The sequence below is a fragment of the Limanda limanda genome, chromosome 5 (genome assembly GCF_963576545.1).
Source record: "Limanda limanda chromosome 5, fLimLim1.1, whole genome shotgun sequence".
Taxonomy (NCBI): Eukaryota; Metazoa; Chordata; class Actinopteri; order Pleuronectiformes; family Pleuronectidae; genus Limanda; species Limanda limanda.
Window position 1 is genome coordinate 14,192,922 of NC_083640.1, and position 20,549 is coordinate 14,213,470.

The 20,549-nt window shown below is 46.1% G+C and overlaps 1 protein-coding gene across 2 annotated transcripts in view; it reads left to right on the forward strand.

Annotated features, from left to right (window-relative positions):
* The window catches only part of fam222aa (family with sequence similarity 222 member Aa), a 48,575-nt gene extending 29,288 nt beyond the window's left edge, over positions 1-19,287 (forward strand). For both annotated transcript variants that reach the window (XM_061071566.1, XM_061071567.1), the window contains exon 3: positions 15,743-19,287. In XM_061071566.1, coding sequence (XP_060927549.1) covers positions 15,743-17,226 — 1,484 coding nt within the window. In that variant the 3' untranslated portion in view covers positions 17,227-19,287. The remainder of the gene's footprint in view (positions 1-15,742) is intronic.
* Positions 19,288-20,549: the final 1,262 nt, after the last annotated feature.

Genomic DNA, 20,549 nt, shown 5'->3' on the forward strand with positions numbered 1-20,549 from the left:
GGGACCTTGATGCAGGCCTATAACCAGCCCACCACTCAGCTCCTCTCTGGCCAATTAGTTGCTTCTCAGCTCAACATCACACTCCAATTACCTCCCACAAAGCAGAGGAGAGTCAGGAACAGCAAGGTGACTGGGTGCTAGCTCAGTCCTCAGATCTGGAGTCGTTTTTTCTGGTCTGTACGGATGTTTCATACGGAGCTTATAGGTGTTTGTGAAAGAACGAGGGAGATAAACAGAGCTCCAGGTGCATGTGGAAGAGGGGCAGCACTTCAGCCGAGTGGGTTCAACTGAGCTCACTAATGAGGATTCTGAGAGGAGCCGGAGTGAATGGGAGGACAAAGAGAAACTGTGCAAAATAGAATTAGAGAAGGTAAAGATGGAGAGGAGAGGAAAGGGAGAGAAACGGAGGGAGTCCTCAACAGTCTTAATCGATTCCCTCCTTCCAATTTCGCAGGATTAGCCCACTTCCTCTCAGGGTCCTTTTATTGAGGAGCAGCCAGTGGGAGTCAGGACTCAAATCAATAGATAAAAAGGACAGTCTCCAGTCTTCCCCTTGCCCTCCGTCTCACTGACCCTCTCTGACTGACTCCCCCTCTCCACCTGTTAAACCTTTGATTGAAAGACTACCACAGCGACTGGCTTAAGGTTCATAATGAGGATGTTTGAACATAATAGCCTCCTTTCTGTCCTTGGAAGCGAAGGGGGGGGAGGAGTGTTGGATTTCTACCACTGCGCAACTCTTGGCCTCAATAAGGCAATTGTTCGCCCGGGCTCAGAAGGGCCACAGAAGGACAGACAGTGGCTCTGGCGGCAGAAGTGGTCGCCTGTGCTGAGCAGGTCCCAGTGATTTAGTGTCCATGGGCCAGTTTGAGCCAACATGGAGGAGGTCTGCGGGTGAGGTGACCTGGTCTCTCAACAGGATGCTGAATACCAGAATACTCCCCTCAAAGAGACCGAGTGAGTGAGAGCACAGGGGGCTGGGGGGGGGTTCACCTGGGAGAGAGTTAGAGGCAAGCTGTGTTATTTGCATGTGCTGTCCTTTACACAAACGTGAGTGAGTGAGTGTGCGTGTGTGTGTGTGTGAGAGAGGGAGAGAGAGGAATTGGGTGGCAGAGTAGATGAGAGGGCAAGGAGGGTTTTAGGAAAAAGCCCCTGCATGCAGATGCAGAGTGGCTGCACAGTTCATTGATGCGACTCCCATTAAAAATCCCTCATACCCTCAATAAAAAAGGACTTAACTGGCTCTGCCATCAGCTGGAAGCGTTGAGATCGGCTCGCCAGACAATCAATTTCCCCCAAGCGCACGGAGCTTAGCAGGAGGAACGGGAGGCGGAGAGCGGGATGTTTCCATTATCACAGCCCTCTCTGTGTCTGGGCTCGAGGGGGTGTGGGGGGGGGGGGGGGGTGGGGTGAGGGTACTGTAGAGCGGGGAGTGCAGGGCGAGAGAAAGGAGGGAGCGGCAGAGAGGGAGATGGGGAGACACAGACGAGTGGAGGAGAGAGAGAGAGAGAGAGAGAGAGGCAGAAGGGGAGACAGAGAAGCTGGCTTTTCAAAAAGCCATTGACCGCCTGCCCTTAAAAATATCATATTGGATTAGCCTCTCACGGGCGGTCTTTTGATATTTTTTTCTTTGGCCGTAGAATTAAAAGGAGCGCAGCGCATTACTTGAATTATAAATCATAGGCACTTGCTTTCACTGAGCCCAAATTCTGCGCATATGTGGCTGCACTCGCCAGCGCCAGCCCCTGTCATTTTTAATTAAATCCCCCCTTATGGGTGACATTTGTAGCTTGCCTCCTCCCCATGCCTCCGTCCTCCCCTCCACGTCTCTCTGCCACTGCCCTAGATGGAGACATGAAAGGCAGAAATGGCAGCGGAGCCAGGGCCTCTCATCGTGTTGTTCCCCATAGAGAGGGCACCCATCCAGACAGATGAGAGAGAAAGGCCCTGCGGGGGTAGAGGGGTGAATGGATGCCACTGACCCTGGCCACCCTCGGCCAGCGGCGACCTCCCTCGCTACACATCACTCTCCTTGATCGCCGTCCTCCACGGTGTGCCTGAGGTTCAGGGAGCAGGGGTGAGTGTAGCAGTCCTGCTCCTGGAGGGGAGAGGGAGGTGCGCCGGCTTTGTTATGAGTAACACTGAGAGGGCTGGACAGGAGGCCCAGCAGCCCTCACCACCATCATGCCTCCTCCCTGGTTCAGACAACTAGTTCCTTTGCCACTTATCAGCTAAAGAACAACTGGACCATATTTACCCCATTGACTGTTTGATGCGGATATTTCCATCTGGCTATTTTCCAACATAAGATCAGATTTCAGCAGGTTTCCATTTCTAAGCAGTTACATTTGTGCCAGCATGACATTCTGTGAGGATGTCATTGTCACACTGAGTGTGCATGTTTGTGTTATATAGACCCGCTGCAGGTATCTTAGTAAACCACTGACACCTATGATTGGAGCAGACTTTGGGCTTAACCGGGACATTCCCACATGTCTGTAACCCCATCAGTGTGTGACTGTCAGTATTATACACACACCCATAGTAATATAACATACTTTTGGTTGCATTTCAGTGATTTATGAAACCCTAATTGAGACAGGAACAATTTCACATCATGATTAATGCAACTGCGGTGAAATCAAACTTGGAAAACCAGTTTCGGCTCTAGTTAAATGCCTCCAGTCAGTTGGTGTGTTGTCTAGAATTTGTCCCCAGATCTGCCTTGTGGCAGAGACATGCACACACACGTATGTAAGAACACCTCCAGCCGTAACCCTCTGTGACACCACCCAGGAGGCCCGAGGTGCCAATCAGCCAGGTGTAGATGAGAAGGTCCCAGCAGGCCTGATATCCCAGGTTGATACTTTGGCGGCCCCGGCTCAGCCCTCTTCCTGCTTGATCGACAGAGACAACCTGGCCTTGTCACACGCAGCCTCGGGACATGACATGGAGGTTCACCTGAGGATTGTGGTTTTCCTAATAGCCCTGTGCCTCTGCAGACTGAGCTGGCAGTGCCATTAGTTGGCTTTGCTTTTAGCAGCCAAGATTTTTTTTTCTTCTAAGCTGCGGCCCCAGCGAGAGAGAATATGCTCGGATAATGACCTCTAGCCTCCTCTCCTACATTGTTGTCTGAGGAGGTGTGGACGTTACAGTGGAGTTAGCTCGCCATATCAGTACGATATTCCAATGGCTGTTATGTGAGAAAAGAAGAGGGCAGGGGGGGGCGTTTTCAGTTGAATATTTAAATGTGGCCGTGAGCAGCAGCAGCAGCAGGAATAACAACCTTTACCCTGATTGCCTCAGTACCCTGGAGGTTGAGGGCGTGAAGTGGAACTGGGGGAAAAGGAATGGAGCCAGAGCGAGGGAGAGGGAGAGGGAATCTGCATGCACTTGACCTTTTCCCACTGATTGAACTACCTCTTTTCCGACTCCCATTTGGAATTCCACAGAGTGCCCACAGAGATTGTCATTATTCCACTGTCTGCAGCAGGGAAGCAGGGGTCACTGGGTATTTTTCCTGGTGAAAGGTGATTGACAGCTATCCATGCCTCTCACACCTCCTCCTGTGTGCCTGCTTATGCAATCTCATTTTGGAAATTGCTGGGTTTGCATAGCCCCATGAGATGTATGTGATTCCTGCTTTCATCACATTGCTATATTGCAAAATCCAGAGTATTAAAAGAGTTGCAGTGTATTCCAGAGAGGCAGCCATGTGTTATTGGTTGTACGATTCTTACCTCACGCAGCCTCTTCTGTCACGTTGGCGTCTCAGCACTGGCACACAGAGGATCATTTCCGGCTGGTGGCGTCCCACAGAGCCATGCCTTCCCTCTGCCCTCTCGCCTTCTGCTGTGAACACGGGGGGCGAAGCAATCTTATTGCCTTGGGTGGTGAGCTTGAGGAAGAGGGACTCTGCTTTAGTTTTGGTCACAGCGGGACTTGGGTTGAAAAACAGGTTCCTGCTTCCAAAGCCTCCGAGCTGGCATTTGGGCATCCCAGGTGCAAGCCACGGACACCCTCTGTCTTCGCCTGCCAGAGACTGGGGGTGGGATGGGGGATGTGAGCCGGGATACAGAGTGTCCGCAGTCCCTTGCTGTCCCTCAGGAAATGACACAGCCTGTGCCATCTCCGAGCTGAGCCCACCACACACTGATCAACAGAGGCATTCAGGAGGTGGTGCAAACTCCCAGCAGGATACAAGGGGAGCTTTTGAGTGGGCACTTCAATATGAAACTCAAAATGGAAATGTATTCATGGTCCAACATTTGGGCTCACAAATATAAAAGGAAGACAGGTTGTTCTATTTTCGATCCACTCCTTTCAAATAATAACGAAATTCTAGCACATATCTATTAAATTATATCTAAATATTGCATTAAGCTGTTATTATGTTTTATAAGTTTACAAAAAATCTGGTGCCTCAGAGGATAAGACATATTAACTTCGTGGTCAAAGATACTTACAACCTTGTTTACAGTTTTTTTGTTACAAATATCCCATCTGCCAAAGAAGAGTGTGGAAAAATATCAATAAAACCAAAGAGCCGAAAGCAGAAAAGTTTGGTGTTTTCATCCAAACCAGTCGTGAACTTAAACCAAATTTGAATGTGGTTTGTGAGTCTGCTCTAATAGTACAGAGGGTTTGGCAGAGGATTCTCACCACAGCACAATGGTCAAATCATCGCTCCTGTGGGACATTTAAGTACAGATTCTGTGGTCTTTCCTCTCCAGGCTCATTCTCATGAAGACCATGTTCACACGCTTCGAGGGCTTCGTCATTTTAGATTACAGAAATGGTTTAATTTGCTGTTTTTTTGCTGACCTATAGCTACAATTTCCAACTCTGACATGCTCATTTAACTGGATTTCAAGACCTTTGAAAAGATTTCCAGCAACCAGTTCTTACTAACCCCAACCCCAGAGGAAACTCTGCAAACCCAAGCCTGTGACTGTAAACTCCATCATGGAGCATCAAGCGTCTTATTTGTGAAGTTGTTGAAAACTTTCTGTGACTGCCAAGCTTTGAACTTGAAAATAAAAGTATTGCTTGATTAAGTGAGTGGGGTGTGTGACCCAATAAACCCAAATCTACTCTCAGAGACAGAAAAACAGAGCCACACAATAAATGCTAATTAACTGTTTCCACACAGTCCTATAGATATATTCAATGATAGTATGTTGATTAGACGTAGAATATGTTATTTGGTCGGGGAACAAAACACCTAGTTTTATGATGTTTTGAAGCAGCGTGGGATCATGGGAGTTGTTGTTCCTAACACTTTCTGTGGGTTTGAACATTGTTGGAAACATCTTGGATAATATAAGAACACATCAGTCAACGAAATATACAACATAGGTTGAGTCCTTTTTAGACGTTTTAATAAAGAAACGTTACATAATACATAAATGTATCTTTACTTAATTACAGGTTCCAACAAAAGAAGTATTTTAACAATTTGCTTCTACTAAATCCCTACCACCAGAACACAACTGACATTTAAATCTTTCAAATGTACCCATGTATGTATCTCCTTTCCTCTCCTCTCCCCTCCTCTCCCCTCCCCTCCCCTCCTCTCCCCTCCTCTCGTTGGCATGTGTACTGCAGAGTGCCTTGTTGTCTGTGCAGTGTTAAATATTAATTGGGAATCAGTGGAGGACTTGTCTCCTAAATGATAGAACAGAAGGGCCCAGGCTTGCCTCAGGCAGCCTGCAGGCGCCTTTCTTCTTCCATTTACCTGCAGGCCTGTGCACCAGGCTTCCTCCGGTCTGACAGGCCTGCCCAGGCGCCTCCAGCCTCTTCCTCATCTCTCCCTCCCTCTCCCTTTTTTTTCCTCGGCTCTCCGCTCTGGTTCCTTCTCTTATCTCTGTGTGCGCTCACAATCTCTACCTCTGGGGTCCTTTACTTTAAACCTGTGTGTGTGTGTGTGTGTGTGTGTGTGTGTGTGTGTGTGTGTGTGTGTGTGTGTGTGTGTTTGTGTTGTCACCGCGTCCATTGGAGTTTATGCATGACTGTGAATGCTGCTGGCTCTCAGCTGCCCATGTAGCCCTTTATGAAATAGTGTCACAGCACAGCATCTTCTCTTAAAGACACAAAAGGGAAGGCCTGACATAAATCTTTCAGGTCAGGATTTCAGCTTGTTGTGTTTTCTTTGTCTTGGCTCTGTGTCCTGTGCTGCTCTTAGAATCGCTGAATGGTCTAATCTCGGTTTTCCTCTTTGTGATCTTTCCCCATAACTAGCGTCACAGTTTGTCTTTCTCTCTTCCACGGCTCCGTCTTTGTTCCTCTCTATCAGCCTTGTCATCTGAAGAGGTGCAGCGAGACAAAACAAGTCTGGCACCGGCTGCTCCTCGGTGAACTCGCCGGGCTCTAACTCGTGGATGACCCGTCTGAATGGAGTAAATTAAGCTGCAGAGATTTGTTTTGGAAATAAAAACCAGTCTAGCTTGTTGTTATATTTTCCCTTGGTACGTGTTTGCAGCGGAGCACAGCTTTTCACAAGGTTCGGTGAGGGTATGCTGGGAAGTGACAGGGCTGAGTGTAAAATGGAAAAAAAAAGGCTGGAGAAGGAGGAGGAGAGGGCAGCGGAGAGGCAGGGATATAAATGGAGGGTGGTAGGGGGTGGGGTTGACTTTGATGCCATAGGAATGAGTTCACAGGCTCATGAGCACAGGCCTAATCGCACATGACAATATCAGCTGGTGTGCCAGTCGCAACGCATAACCACCCCGCTGCTTGTGCTGACTCGGGGTATTTGCTGATAAAGCTCTGCTTTCTAGACCATGCTGTATGCACAATGAGGGTGGCCCAGGCAGGCCCGCGGGCTGGCTCATCACAGGCAGCCCACAAACCAGGACCGCTCCCCTCATCTATACACCAACTCTCCTCTAAAGCCCTTCAGCCAAACTTGATTATTAAACAGAGAGCAGTTTTGTGATGAATATAGTAATTTCTTTCCCCCATTTATTATCTATTATGTCGCCTTTCCAGGCCGATAAATTATTAGAAATGGAAAGTGCCTAAGTGAAACTCTGAAATGAGGTTGTGGCTCTGATCGCAGTATAACAGTTTTCAGATTTTTATATTTTTCTAGTGAAATTCCCTTTTTTCTAGGAGGAGGTGGGGTTGGCTGTCATGGGAGCCAACATTGAACTGGTTCTTGTTTTGGGCCCTTTTTGTTTATGGGGTGCAGTGTGTAGTGTGAGGGAAACATGTTGCCCCAGTTCCGGTGTTTGTTTGGTGATGGGGTGTCCCACAAAAGACATGGGTGCTGCTGGCCTGCATTCCTTTGTTGCTCAGATGGGACATAGTCTACCCGCTGGTGTTGTTTCTGCTGGACACTGAGATGCATCATCAGTAATTAACAAGTGCACTGATTTGAATTAAAAGGAGATCCTGCGCATGTTTGGTTCAATTGTGATATTTTGCACTAAACATAACACAAAACACTCTAAGATATCTAGCTAAATATCTTCCTTTTTTGGTCGTTTCATAAGAGATCTTCACCAAGGTTATTGCGGATGAAAATTTTATTAATTCCCCAGGGAGGCAGTGGGTCTGCTCCGGTGGTGCCAGTGGTGTTAATGGGCGAGGAATGCAGGACGAGTGCTTTCCCACGCTGTTAGTTTTCCTCTGCCGGGCGTGTTGGAGACGAGGCTCTGGGCCGGCGAGGCTCTGCTAATGCAGCCAGAGTGCAGACAAATGGAAAGTGACACTTGTGTGTGTAGAATGGTATTTGTGGTGACGCTTTGACTACAGATAATAAAGTGTTCGCCCCGAGGTGATTTCGCCCGGCAAGCACCCCAGATGAAACTCACTTACTCAGAGAGGGAGACGGAAGAGACAGAGAGGGGGGAATGAAGAGACAGAAAGGGTTATGTAGCAAAGGAAGAGCACAAAGGGAAAAAAGGGAGAGGAGGTGAAGAGGATGGAAAAGAGAGAAAGGGGCAAAAAAAGATCAAGGAGGCATGCAGAGGGAATACATCCATTTGTAATTTCCATGTTTTTATGGGTCAGAGGGTGCAACTGTCGTCTGAGAGGATGGGTGGATGTTCAGAGATTTGTCCTTCTGACTGGACCTGGTTTTAAGTGTGCATCCTAAAAAATCCACCTGCTTTTAAAAACAATAAGCACAAATAAGAAACAAAGAACGGGTTTGCAGTTTGTTTTATATTTATAGATTTTAACATTTCCTGGTTATTGATGTTGTAGGTACTGAAAGAAAAGGATGTCAGGCTCATGTGGATGGTAAAATGTTTAAATCAGCTGTTATTGGCAGGATCTGTGGGTGTGTGTTTCTGTGTGTGTGTGTGTGTGTGTGTGTTTCCATGTGGGTGTGTGTGTCTGCTAGTCCCTGTGTACAGAGGAGTCCTTCAGGATCAATCAATTCACAGTAATTTCCCCTACAGCCCATAAAAGCCAGGTCTGTCTGGAAGGGGCACGAGGTTGCCACATTGGACCAGCTAATTAATTTTCATGGCTGATTCAGTAACATCTGGCTTTAGAGATAAATTCTAACGAGAAAATGTAAACATGACAGTGTTCTGCTGGTGCAATATTTCACATTTCTAGCGCGGAAACCTTCGTACTTGAAACCTAATTAGCAGCTTCTGATTGGAGCCATTGTCCAGCATGGAGTTATACACATATGTGAGGCTGTAAACACTGTGCAGAAAGTGAATCTTGTTTTTCTTCAGCTCCTTCCCAGTGTCATCTGGAGCTGTGGACCTTATCTCATACTGTATTAACACAGACGCATCTATCGCCTGATTGCAGCCTGGATCAGTGACCTCCCGCTGCAGTCTGTGCACAGAGGACGCCAGAATTAGGCTCTCAATTTGCTATTTCTTCTAGCTGCTTGTGCAGGAAATAGGGAGATTAAATCTCAGATAAGATTAGCTCTAATGAAATGAAGGATTAGATTTGGGAGTTTTGTCTAAGTTTTTCTATTTAAATCTCTTTTAACGATTAAATCCATTTTTTGACAAGCACCCTGTCTGCGTGCCTGGTGAGGATCAGCGTGCAGATTTCTTTAACCTTCTCATTATCCTCTTTGCTGTTTGTGCAACATGTCGGCAGGTTTAAAGACCCAATAAGGGATTGCAGTATGGCACCCCCTGTTGAAAAGCCACAGCTTGTATTTACACAGTGATTCATTTTATTAAATGTGTAGTTTTCTTCTTATTAAGTGTCTGATCTTGATAAAAAAAAGTAACCATATGCAACTGAAGAATAAAACTTGTTTAAGGTTTATTTTTGCGGATCTAGTTTGGTGTAAAATACATAGCAATAAGCCAAGTGATTAATAATAAACATGAAGAATTATGAGCGACAGAGAGAAGTTGGGCGAGCAGCCCATTTTCTTTTCCTCTGCCTTAGAATATGCATTTGTTTGATGATTATGATGACACAAGCAGCCGGGAATCCAGACAGCTCTATCCTCGGAGAAATCATTGCAGTTTGATTTTTATCTTTGCAATTATAGATAGCGAAGGCCTGACAAATAATTGCCTTGATTTTTTTTTTCTCCCTCCCCGTGTTGTTGCACAGAAAATCAGCCCTGAGATGAACAGAGGGAGATGAGTGTTCCTAAAAATGGCTTTTCTGATATCAAGCAAGCAGCAGGGTTCCCTTTCCCCTCACGTGCACTTGAATTGATTAGTACTCTGGCTGAGGGCATATTCAACATGTCTGCCCCCTGCAAGGCTGCTCTACCCTGTTGATCGCTGGCTCATACATGCGCTCTCTCCTCAGGAAGCTCCTGTGGGGGAGCGAGGCTTTGATTGAGTGGCAGCCGAGTCCACGGGACGCCTCTATTATTATCATCTCTACCTTGGCAGAGGGGCGGGGGGGCTACGTCCAGGGGGCCTGGCCGACAGCCCCTGCTTTGTGAGCCCGATAGTCAATTAGAGGCAGCGCACTGCCGGAGACGAGTGGGATGCAGGGTTAATTGCAGAGGACCAAACAGCTGGCTCTATCAGGCCCCATTGTGTTTGCAGCAGTTGTCACGGCAATTGAGGCCTGGCTGTAATCGCTGACTAATCAGCCCTGCGCCAGATGACACCTCCATTAGCACAAGGCAGGTATTGTTCAGGACGCGACGCCGCCTCGGCCCCCCCACCCCTCTCCACCCCGCATGCCCATCCTTTTGACGGCAGACTAACCGAGGTGGGGAGAGGACGTCATAGACAATGATCCTATCTGCTAAGAGCTGAACAATAGCCTCGGGTCAAGGGTCCCTCCCGGGAACAATGCCGTTGAATCTTAAGCTGCAACGCATTTGACAGGTCAAACTGTTTCCAAGCCAAGGGATTCTGACGTGAAGGATTTGAAGACTGCCAGGGCCATGAATTATTAATCTGATTAACTTTGTTACAATGAGGGTAGGGTCGGAGTGTCCTTTAGTGGGGGAATGTGGCACAAGACGGGCTATGTCTGAACAGACACTATCTCCAACTTTGAAATAGTAAAGATTAAAAGTAGACCCAGCAAAGCCCACATGTCCCTTTGCTCACACACATTAACACGGACTGTCAGACATGCACTGAACTCTATCTAGAGGGGTTTTACATGAGAACTCAAATGTTTGAGACGTATTTCTGTCAGCCGACTTGTAGAAACTCTAATGAAGGAGCACATTTGAGAAAACAGCTGAATATTGTCCAGAAAGAATTCACAGCGAGCAAGTGGGTATGTCGCGGGCGTTTCTAAAAGGTGACAGATGCAAAACTGAAAAAAAAACAAAAGAATGAAGAGGATGAGAATGTTGTGCTGCAGAATTAATACGACATGTCCTGTCTCCTGCATGCTGCACCATGAACCCCTCACCTGAACCCTTCCGGAGAGATTTCCTTGTTGTTGTTAACGCTTCTGTCCTGGTGCATTCCGTAGGTAAAAGGCAAACTATGGATAATGTCCGGACCCAATTGTCCAGATATTCATGTCTGAAAACGGGGACACGTCTGTCAGAGATTGTGGTTGATGTTGGACTGAAGCTCATTATTTTCCTTCATCTTTCTTGTAATCTCAAATCCGTTTTTTTCTTTTTTTCTTGTTGCCCTAACCTCATCACAGTCTGCTCTCTTTGTTTGGCCAAAGTTTATGTTTATTATCGTCACATTATTCTGAAAACTTAATTGCAGTTCAACCGAACACTCGTCTCCCTTCATCTAAACAAGCAGTCGTTTCCTCCTGCTTGCCGGCGAACATGGTCTGAGGGGATCAAAGGGATCCAGCCTTGCAGGAGTGAGTAAGGAAAGGCTGAGGGTCTTTTTGATGTGCCGGACCGTTTTCTTCACTAATAAGAAGAAAACTTCTCCAACCTGCTCATAATATTAACACTCGGGAACACTAATAAATGGGCATTCCGGGGAGTTCTCCCCCAACTTTTTGCTCTCCTTATTCATTTAAACCTCTAATTAAAGTGCAAAGCATTCTCAGGGTCTTCCGGACTCGGTGGCGTACTCTCGCACAGCCTCTGACTCTCCAGCCCCCCCCCCTCCTCCACCTCACCTCACTGCCTGCTCTCTCTCTCTCTCTCTCTCTCTCTCTCTCTCTCTCTCTCTCTCTCTCTCTCTCTCTCTCTCTCTCTCTCTCTCTCTCTCTCTCTCTCTCTCTCTCTCTCGTCTGGCTTATAGTGATCAACACAATTTGACCTCTCACTTGGAAGAAGTGCACAAAATTTAATGGATTTTTTTTTTTTTTTTTTTTTACAGTCTAATCTAACCAGTTCCCTCTTTATTGCTGTTTTGTACCCAGTGGACCTCATCTTTACCAGAAACCCCCCCTTTCACACACACACACCAAGGAAATTAGTTCATCAGAATTCAAAGTGTACTGCTGGCTAATTAAAGTAGTGTTAATTGAGTGTTCAGAATTGGGCACCCCCCCTCACCACGAAATGCACACAGATACACACATGCGATCACACACACACACACACACACACACACTCACAGTGACAGCACCGGGTACACCAAGGACGTTGCGCTTGGGGAGTTTCATGCCAATCAAAAATGGAGAGAGAGGAGAGTGCCCATCCTGTGAGTGAAATGGGATTTCTAGATCATATCATGGCCTGCTGCAGCTCAGTCTGGGTCTGTGCTGCCACGTTCTCCTACCCCAGCCCCACTATCTCTGTCTGACCGCTGGAGAGTGTAACACTCCACAGATAGCCTCTCTCACTGCGTGCATCGTGCTAATGAGGGGTGGCATTTAGAGATGTGCTGCTCTGACACATGGGCATTGTGTGCCAGGCACTGGGTGATTAAGGACGAAGGTCAACCCATTAATTGCCTCCCTGCCATCTCCGCTCCCTGGCGCGTGATCTCCCAGACCGAATGCATGTGTTTGCCTGAGCTTTTATCTCATCTCCAATGCGCTTCAATCATATGCTTGGTTTGTTTACATTCCTTTCATGTTGAAAGTTTTCTTTTCTCACTTATTGCAAAAGCAGTGCTCGCCCAGGTTTCCCTGTTCATTTACTATAAGCTGTTTCATGTGCTTGTGAGTGCACATAGCCTCCTGCTCTCAGGAAGGGAAAAAAGCATATTCTTCCATCCCCAGGGGAAATAATTAATCCTTACAAGGCTGTCGTATGTCGAAATGAAGCGAGTGTGAAGCATTTAGCCCAGGAGGCATTGCAGGCTGTCGCCCGCACAGGCACCTGTTGTTGTCCCTGCCCTACATTTCATGAGAGAGCGCTGAGCAGAGGATAACAACATGCTTCACTGATGGCAAATGAGACACACATCTGCAGATCAGGTTTTGTGTGTGTGCGTGCATGTGTGTGTGCGTGCGTGTGTGTGTGGGTGGGTGTGCATGCCTGCCTTCTTTTCTGTTTTTAGACATTGTGTTTGCAGGCACGATGCACGCTGGAGAGTGTGCACAGGTGCAGGAAACCCCCTACCTTATGAGAAGGTGAGGGCTCACACAAAGGGGGCAGTGCCGGCTGCCTCAGTGGGTGTTTATCAGCCAGCACCATCTGTATGCTGCTGCTCATAGCTATGATCTACTGCAGCCGAAACCAATAAGTCACAGAGCGTCAGCCCAAAAGAGACTCTTTCCTTTAACCTCCATGTCCTCACTTATAGACTTACTGCTCTGGAGGAGAGAGATGTGGAGACCCCTGCACATCAAACACACAGTGTGTTTGAGAGGGAAATTACACCCCGGTCTGAGGCCATACTTACTGTAATCAACTTTGCTATAAAAATTTATACCATGGAACTTTTTAAAGAAGAAGCTGGAATCAGAAGCATCCAGATGCTCATTTGCCTCCTCCTCCTCCTCTTCTTCCTTTATGCCTGTGGGTTCTAATAACCGGAAGCTTTTGTGGAGCTGAGATGGGTTTTGTAGGCCTGAAAGGCCTCTAATCCCTGTGGCCTGTGAAGTGTGAAACCCTTTGATGCCAGGTTGGTGTGCCAAAGGCTCTGCCTATTGACAAACAAGGGCCAAGCCGGGAAGAGACGGAGGGCGAGGGCTTCCTCCTCTCTCTCAGAAGAAATGCAGGCTCAGGCATGGAAAATATGGACTCAGCCAGTGAGAAGGAATAGAATTAGCCACCCTTTAATGAATTTCCAGGCTGTTTTTATAGGTTTTATTCCTCATGTGGCAGTAATTAGGTGGAATGATGGGCATATTGCAGCTGGAAGCGTGTAGGGGCGGCAGGGCAGAGGCCCTTGATATGCCTGAAAGCCAACTATCTCTCCTCATTTAGACCATGTGATGATCAAAGATGTTTTTTTGCCCCCATGTAAAGAAGATCAGAAAAAAATGTGCCATTCCATTTGCATGTGGACCAGCAATGTGCTTTGAAATGAGCTTGTTTTTCTCTTTTGAGCAAATGAAATAAGTCTTCTGTCAGTTTTCCAGTGCGAGTCAGAACATCAAAGCGAATGGCACTGCTGTCACCAGGGAAGCAGCTTTGCCTCAGTAAGGTTGGTTAGATCTCAGATAGGCTGGCCTGGCACTCTCTCCCTAAACCATTAGGATGGCACTAGGTTGGCTTACTGTTTATAGGACTAAGACATTAAATTCAGGCTATTCATTGATTTATTTTAGAAATATAAATCCTAATTTGAGCTGAAATGTTTCTAATTTAGAAAGTATGTTGTCTGCGGAAGTAGCCAAACTTACCGGAATAGGTCTCGCACTAAATCTGGTTTCTGGGAAATTCAGTCTCTCAGTCGTTAAATTCCCAATTTCCATGATATGGATCTTGTATATGTAATCAGTTGTACAGTGGGTGACCCATGGGGTTGTTGAAATGAGAACCAAGCGCTATCTGTAATGGGAGCTGAAAAATAAGAGATGTGACTTATTTTGCAATGGAAATGAAGTGAGTCCTAGTCACAGGCTGCACCCTGCAGACTCCTTGTGTCGCCAGGACATTTGCTGACGGCACAGTTATGGCAGTACATTTTTGAGTATTTTGTCAGCTTTTGCATAAAAATGACATTTTTGAAGGGGTTGCAAGTCATTTGTGGCAGCTGATATATTGCTTGTATATTGAGTTCTTTTTCCAGCCCCCCACCCTTTTTGTTGCACTGAGCTAAGTAGCCATGAAATTGCCTGAATAATGTTGTTTAAATCCAATCTCACCGCAGCCCCTCACCTCTATGCCCAGCCCCCAAACAATGACACATGGTGGGGTTTTTAGAAATTGCCATTTTCCTGTTTGCCACCTCAATTCACAATGGTGAAGCCCTGGTTCATTTAGCGAAGGCTATAGCTAGTCTCGGTGGCCACATGTGCACTGCTGAATCGAATTTTGGAACTGGGTTGGTTTCATTAGGCCAAACAGTAAAACAACGCATTTATATGTATGTTAATAGCGTGCACCTGCCTTTTGTCTCTTCCGTCATGTATAGATTTGTTCATAAGAAAAATAACACACCATCGGCTTGTCCTAAATTTTATTTTGAACATATATGTGTCTTGTTTAATGTCATCGACAAACCGTTTTTTGGTCTTATCCTTACAGGTTTGCAAATTGCAGCCCTTTTTGACTTGGCTCTGTTCTGATATAGTTCACCTTAACCAGGCTAGTAATTCCCTGTAGATATTTAATAGTTTTTTTTGGTGAGCGTCTCTCTTCACGTTCTCCTAGATTGAATAAATGTGGAAATTCTGTGGCCAAGGGTAAGACCCAGTAAGTGATACCACTTATAAATCTCAACTGTGCCACTGCAATTAAACAGGCTTTTATCCCCTCCCCTTCATCCCTCCTTGCCTGGTATCCAAGGCTAACCCAATTCAATGCTAAAGAGAGTCTGAATTAATTTCACAATGCACTGATTTAACAGCGCCTAAGGTACCAGGCTTTGACAGAATGAGTTTTTAAAAAGATCCATTTGTCTAGGGATGAACTTCCACAGGAGGGTGTGAAAATTAGATGGAGAGAAATCTCACATGGATGAGGGGAGTGATGGAACAGAAATGAATGTCAGTCCTGACTTAGGCTTTGCAAACTCTTGCCTTGGTCTACATCTGGTTTTATTCACCTGCTCTTGTGGAAACACTGACAGTTTTCAGTGGGTTTTATATGAAGTCACTGGGATGTTGCCAGGTTTTAACCACTGCAGTGAAGTCAGGATTATTGCAATTGATTGATTGATCTGACTCTGTGACTGCCATGCTGCCAGCTCCTTAGATGTTTCTGGTAATTAAACTCCTGGTCTGCTTCTATTAGACATCTTACTCATCCATTTCACTCATGCTTTTCTCTCTGTTTGTCTCGTAGGTGAGCTTTTGGTGCCCGCGCATTCCCCCCGCTACCCCACTGCGGCAGAACTTGATGCCTTCGCTCAGAGGACGGCCAACAACCCTCTGGCCATCAAGATCTTCCCCACCAACATCAGGGTTCCCCAGCACAAGCACCTTAACCGGACTGTGAATGGATATGACACCACAGGGCAACGCTACACCCCCTACCCAAATATTAACACAGGGGGCTACAATGGCCTGCTCGCCACCGTCAGGGCCTCCTCACCCTCATCAACTTCCACCTTTGTCCCTTCAAAAGGCGTTCTCAAGAACTCTGAAGGCAGACGGACTAAACTCTCTCCAGCCCACATAGCTATTGCTCCATACCCACCCCCTAATAATAGCACTTTAGCCAGTGGCCACGGCCAAATGGTATACCACACTGGGCCCTCGAAGCCTCCAGAAGGACCTGGACTGTCGGTACCCCCAAATGTCACTGTAGCTGGCTCAGTGATTCCAGTAACAGGGGGCCGAGCCCTGGCCCTGCCCACACAGTCCAACCTCCCCTCCATCCAGAGCATCATTTACCAGATCAACCAGCATTGCCAGGCCCAGGCTCTGCAGCAGGTGTGTCAAGGGGCTGGCGCTGGATCATCAAACTCCAGCCCCTCCAAGCAGGGAACAAACGGCATGGGCGTCTCTTCTAGCTCCTCAAGTGGAGGCTATGTGGTCGGAATGGGTCCCCAGGCTAACATGGTGTACACAGGGACAGGACTGCCGGCTCAAAATGCTGAGGCGATGAAGACTGGTGTGTACGCAGAAGGTATAGACTACATCCTTTGGCAGAAACAGCAACAACAACATCAACATCAACATCAACATCAACAGCAGCAGCATCAGCAGCAACAACAGGCTGTGCTCCGCATGTACAGCGGAGGAAGTGGAGGAGGGGGCGCCATCAGCAAGTCCCCCGAAACTTGTGTTCCAGGGGGAGGGATTATGGCCGGCCAAGTGTCCTCCTCTTCCTCCAGACCTTATCACATGACAGCCAGTGCCAGCGGAGGAGGCGGGTTGGACAAAGTCAACTCTTCCCCTTTGAACTGCGTGGGTATGCATGGAAATTTCTCAGTGGGTCAATACTTTGCCCCGCCATGGAACAGTGTGCTGGTGACACCTGACAGTGACTGCTACAACCCCCAGGAGCTCTTGGGCATCTCCGCAGGAGGACCTGCCACAGGGCACAGAGAGATGGGCTACCCACACCACCATCACCACTACCACCACCACCACCAACACCCGGCTGTGGACAGCGGGGGAGGCATGTGCTGCAGCCTGCCCAGTAAGAGCATGTGCAACACATCTGTGCTGAGCAGCAGCTTGCAGTCTCTGGAGTACCTGATCAACGATATCCACCCACCCTGCATCAAGGAGCAGATGCTCGGCAAAGGCTACGAGACTGTGTCGGTGCCGCGTCTGTTGGACCACCAGCATGCACACATCCGCCTCCCTGTTTACAGATAGAGGAGGAAGAAGGAGACGAGAGGAGACGAATCAAGAGTTGTGAATTTGTGAAGAAATCAAAGTTTTAAAAAAAAACAACAAGATGTTTTTTTTGTGGGGGGTACGGAGTTATTATGAGTGACTCGGCTTTAACTAGCGTGGGAGCTTAGACCAGAGCAGTTGTGCTGTGTGACCCTGTGGTTCGGTGGTTTCAAGGCAGGCAGTGGGAATCCCAAATATGAGAGGTGAGAGTGACTGCCAGTGGGAGAGAAAAGGGATTTCAAGATTCTCCAGATGTTCCATTGTGTGGTTTGCCAATAGGAATTTTGGATTGATTCTTTTTTTTTTCTTGTTTTTTGTGTTTTTTAATTATTATTTGGTTGTTTAACTTGCCTGAACATTTTTGACAAGAATCATAGCTTGACATGAAGTGCATACGCCACTTGTACCCCCCTTCCAAATACTAAGGATGAAGCTACTGTGTAGGTTGTCACTGAAATGGTCTTAAAAGGGCCAACGTTTAGGGCTGCTCTCAAAATCCAAAACTCTGTAACAGTGCTCACACACACACACACACACACGCACACACACGCATACATTTACCTATACGCAAGACGAATATGATTATAGGCAGTACTCGGGTGTTGTGTACAAGGATCATAAGGTTGAATTAGTACAATATTAGTTATTATTGCTGTTATAATTGATACATAAATTGCACTGCTTGAATCTTGTTAACTTTGAAGTTTGGAATTGGGTAGTTTGAATATGATATATTTAAGAAACTTGAAAAACTTGAACCTATTTTTGTTGTTTTATATATTTGTAGGTTTATTATATGCATTGGCTGCTATGGGGAAAAGTGTCTCAAATGCTTTTATTTTTTCTTTTGTTTTCCACTTTTGTTTTTTGATTTAATAATTCCTCTTTGAGCTGATGTGCAGGTGCTTATGTCCTGGTGTGAGACATAGTCCCTGCATTGGTTCTGTAAGAACCTGGTTGGAGAGCTCTTCTGTTTTATCCTAACCAACACTGGAATCTACAATAAATCTTGAAATACTTATTTAAATGGAAAATGTCACAAAAACCTACAAAAAAAGAAATGTTACAATGAAGAATGTGATCGGGGGGTTATCGACAGAACCTCATGTGTATGTTAATGCGTGTATGTGGCTGAGTGCATGCGCGTGTGTTCATTTTAGTTTGTGTTCTTCAAAATCCTCAGACTTTCTTTATTTTTATCAGGTCATTACAAATTTTTTTACCACCATGACTGAGACAAAAGGATTCAGCAGTCCCATGAACATCATATCTGAGTAATGTACAGGAGATCTTTTGTAAATCTCACTCCCTTTTTATTGAAGGCTTTTGAAATTCACTGGAGGAAGTAGAAAAATCAAGTTCTCACCTGACTCCTTTATAACTGTAGTACTGTAGGCCCTTCCTCCGTCAGGGGTTATCAGAATGACAGAGAGAGGCAGACACACATGTAAAATCCTACTCTTCTTCAACCCTCAATCTTGCAAAGGAGAACAAAATGAAAACAATCAAGCCCTACCCTCTGGTGTCAGACGAAATGAGACGATGCCCACTTGCTCCTCCTTGTCCATTTCAGCCCCATGGTAGGGATGCATTTAGCCCGGGCCAGTCTTAACTTGATGATTCAGAGCAGTGAAATATTTATAATGACTGTGAGATTCCCTTGAATGTACTGCACTTAAATTACTGCGATGTTTCACTGCCTTGTGGGACTCAAGTGAAAGAGAAAAATTGGATCAGTGCCGCAGTCCTCTGGTCTTAAATTAGCATTTCTTTTGTCAGTCAAATTTCTATGGTAAATTGAATTTATTAACTGGAGAGAGAGAGAGAGAGCGAGAGAGACGCCGCTTTGTTGTTGGGAAACACTGGCATCAGTCTAGATTTATGAAGTGCAATTATTATGACTGTATTAACATTTTTTCTCTGAGCTTACACCAAAAAAATGTAAACTACAGTTGTCAAAACATTCCCAATGTACCACATCCCTAATCCCTATTCTTTTTATTTTTGTTTTGAGGTGTAAAATAAATTTCTTTAAGAATATATTCAGAAGGCCACATCTTGGCTTTGAAGTCTGTCATTATTCTTTTTACCGATGTCCTCTAGAAGAAAGTGGGAAATTGGGCCCCTTGTTTCAGTAGCTCCAGAGTGGAGCGTGATGTGTGACGTAGGTTCTGTTTTATACAGCCCCGATAAAACCTTTTTGAATTAATCATATTTTAATGTTTACACTTTGGCCATCCAAAGATAAAGGGCAAACAGCAAACAGAAGATTTGAAATGATCCATCAACATTGAAGATTATTTTTAAGGAGACGGATTATTTAATATTTCTCTTCCCCCTGAAGACAACCCTCACCTAGTCTTAACTATGAGCCTTACATTTTCTGGGCTACTGGAATTTCTAGACAAGCCACTGTCTTTGAAGGCTGACAAAGATTGCAGTCTAAAGAAAACCAAGCCCCTTGGCTTAAATTTGCACAGTAAGCCTCCTTAACATTCCACTGAAATTTCTCATGTTGTTTCAACAGCTTAATACCCCAGCCACAGTCTGATTCCAGCATATTTTCTGTCTTGTAGAAATATTTTGACAGATTTACAGATACATCCCATCCCTAAATCCCCACCGCTTGGCGCCTGCATCCGAGCATTAAACCCTGTCACATGATGTTGAAGTGAAGAAGAGACACTTGAGGCGGTGGAGTTTCTGGTGTCTGGCCTTTCCCACCGGTGGACGTCTGAGGCACCAGGCCTCGCTGCTAATGGGACTATTGGGTGACGCCTGCTGCTGGACAAAGCCAGTAGTGAGTAATCATTCACTCTAAGGGTTGAAATCAAACCCTTTTTAAAGAGCAAGGGATTTCCTATTCGACACAGGGAGGAATCTGACCCCTTTGAGAAAAGTTCAACTGAATAAAACATTCAAAAAGGTGACACTAAATAAAGAAAAGAAAAATGTCAGTTTCAAAGCAGTTTTTAAAAATCCAGAGTGGTGTTTGGATATTTTTGACATCTTTCCATTGTGGCCACAGTTTCTACTGTACTGGCTCCAAACTGTCTGTCCCCCCCTGGTCCTCAACACACATTAATTGAGCTCCTATTGATGCGATGCATCTTAGCCCCTGTATTTCTGCTCCATTCCACTATTCCCGTTTTGGACAATGGACGCTTAGCCCATATTAGGATAATAGAATTAAATTTCAAATAGATTTGTGCCTGAGCTGATCCGTGCGTGGCTCACTCAGCTGCAGAGGCAGAGTGGCATATGGCATGTCATTATCTAAGCCCACCCTCCCCCTGTCCGGG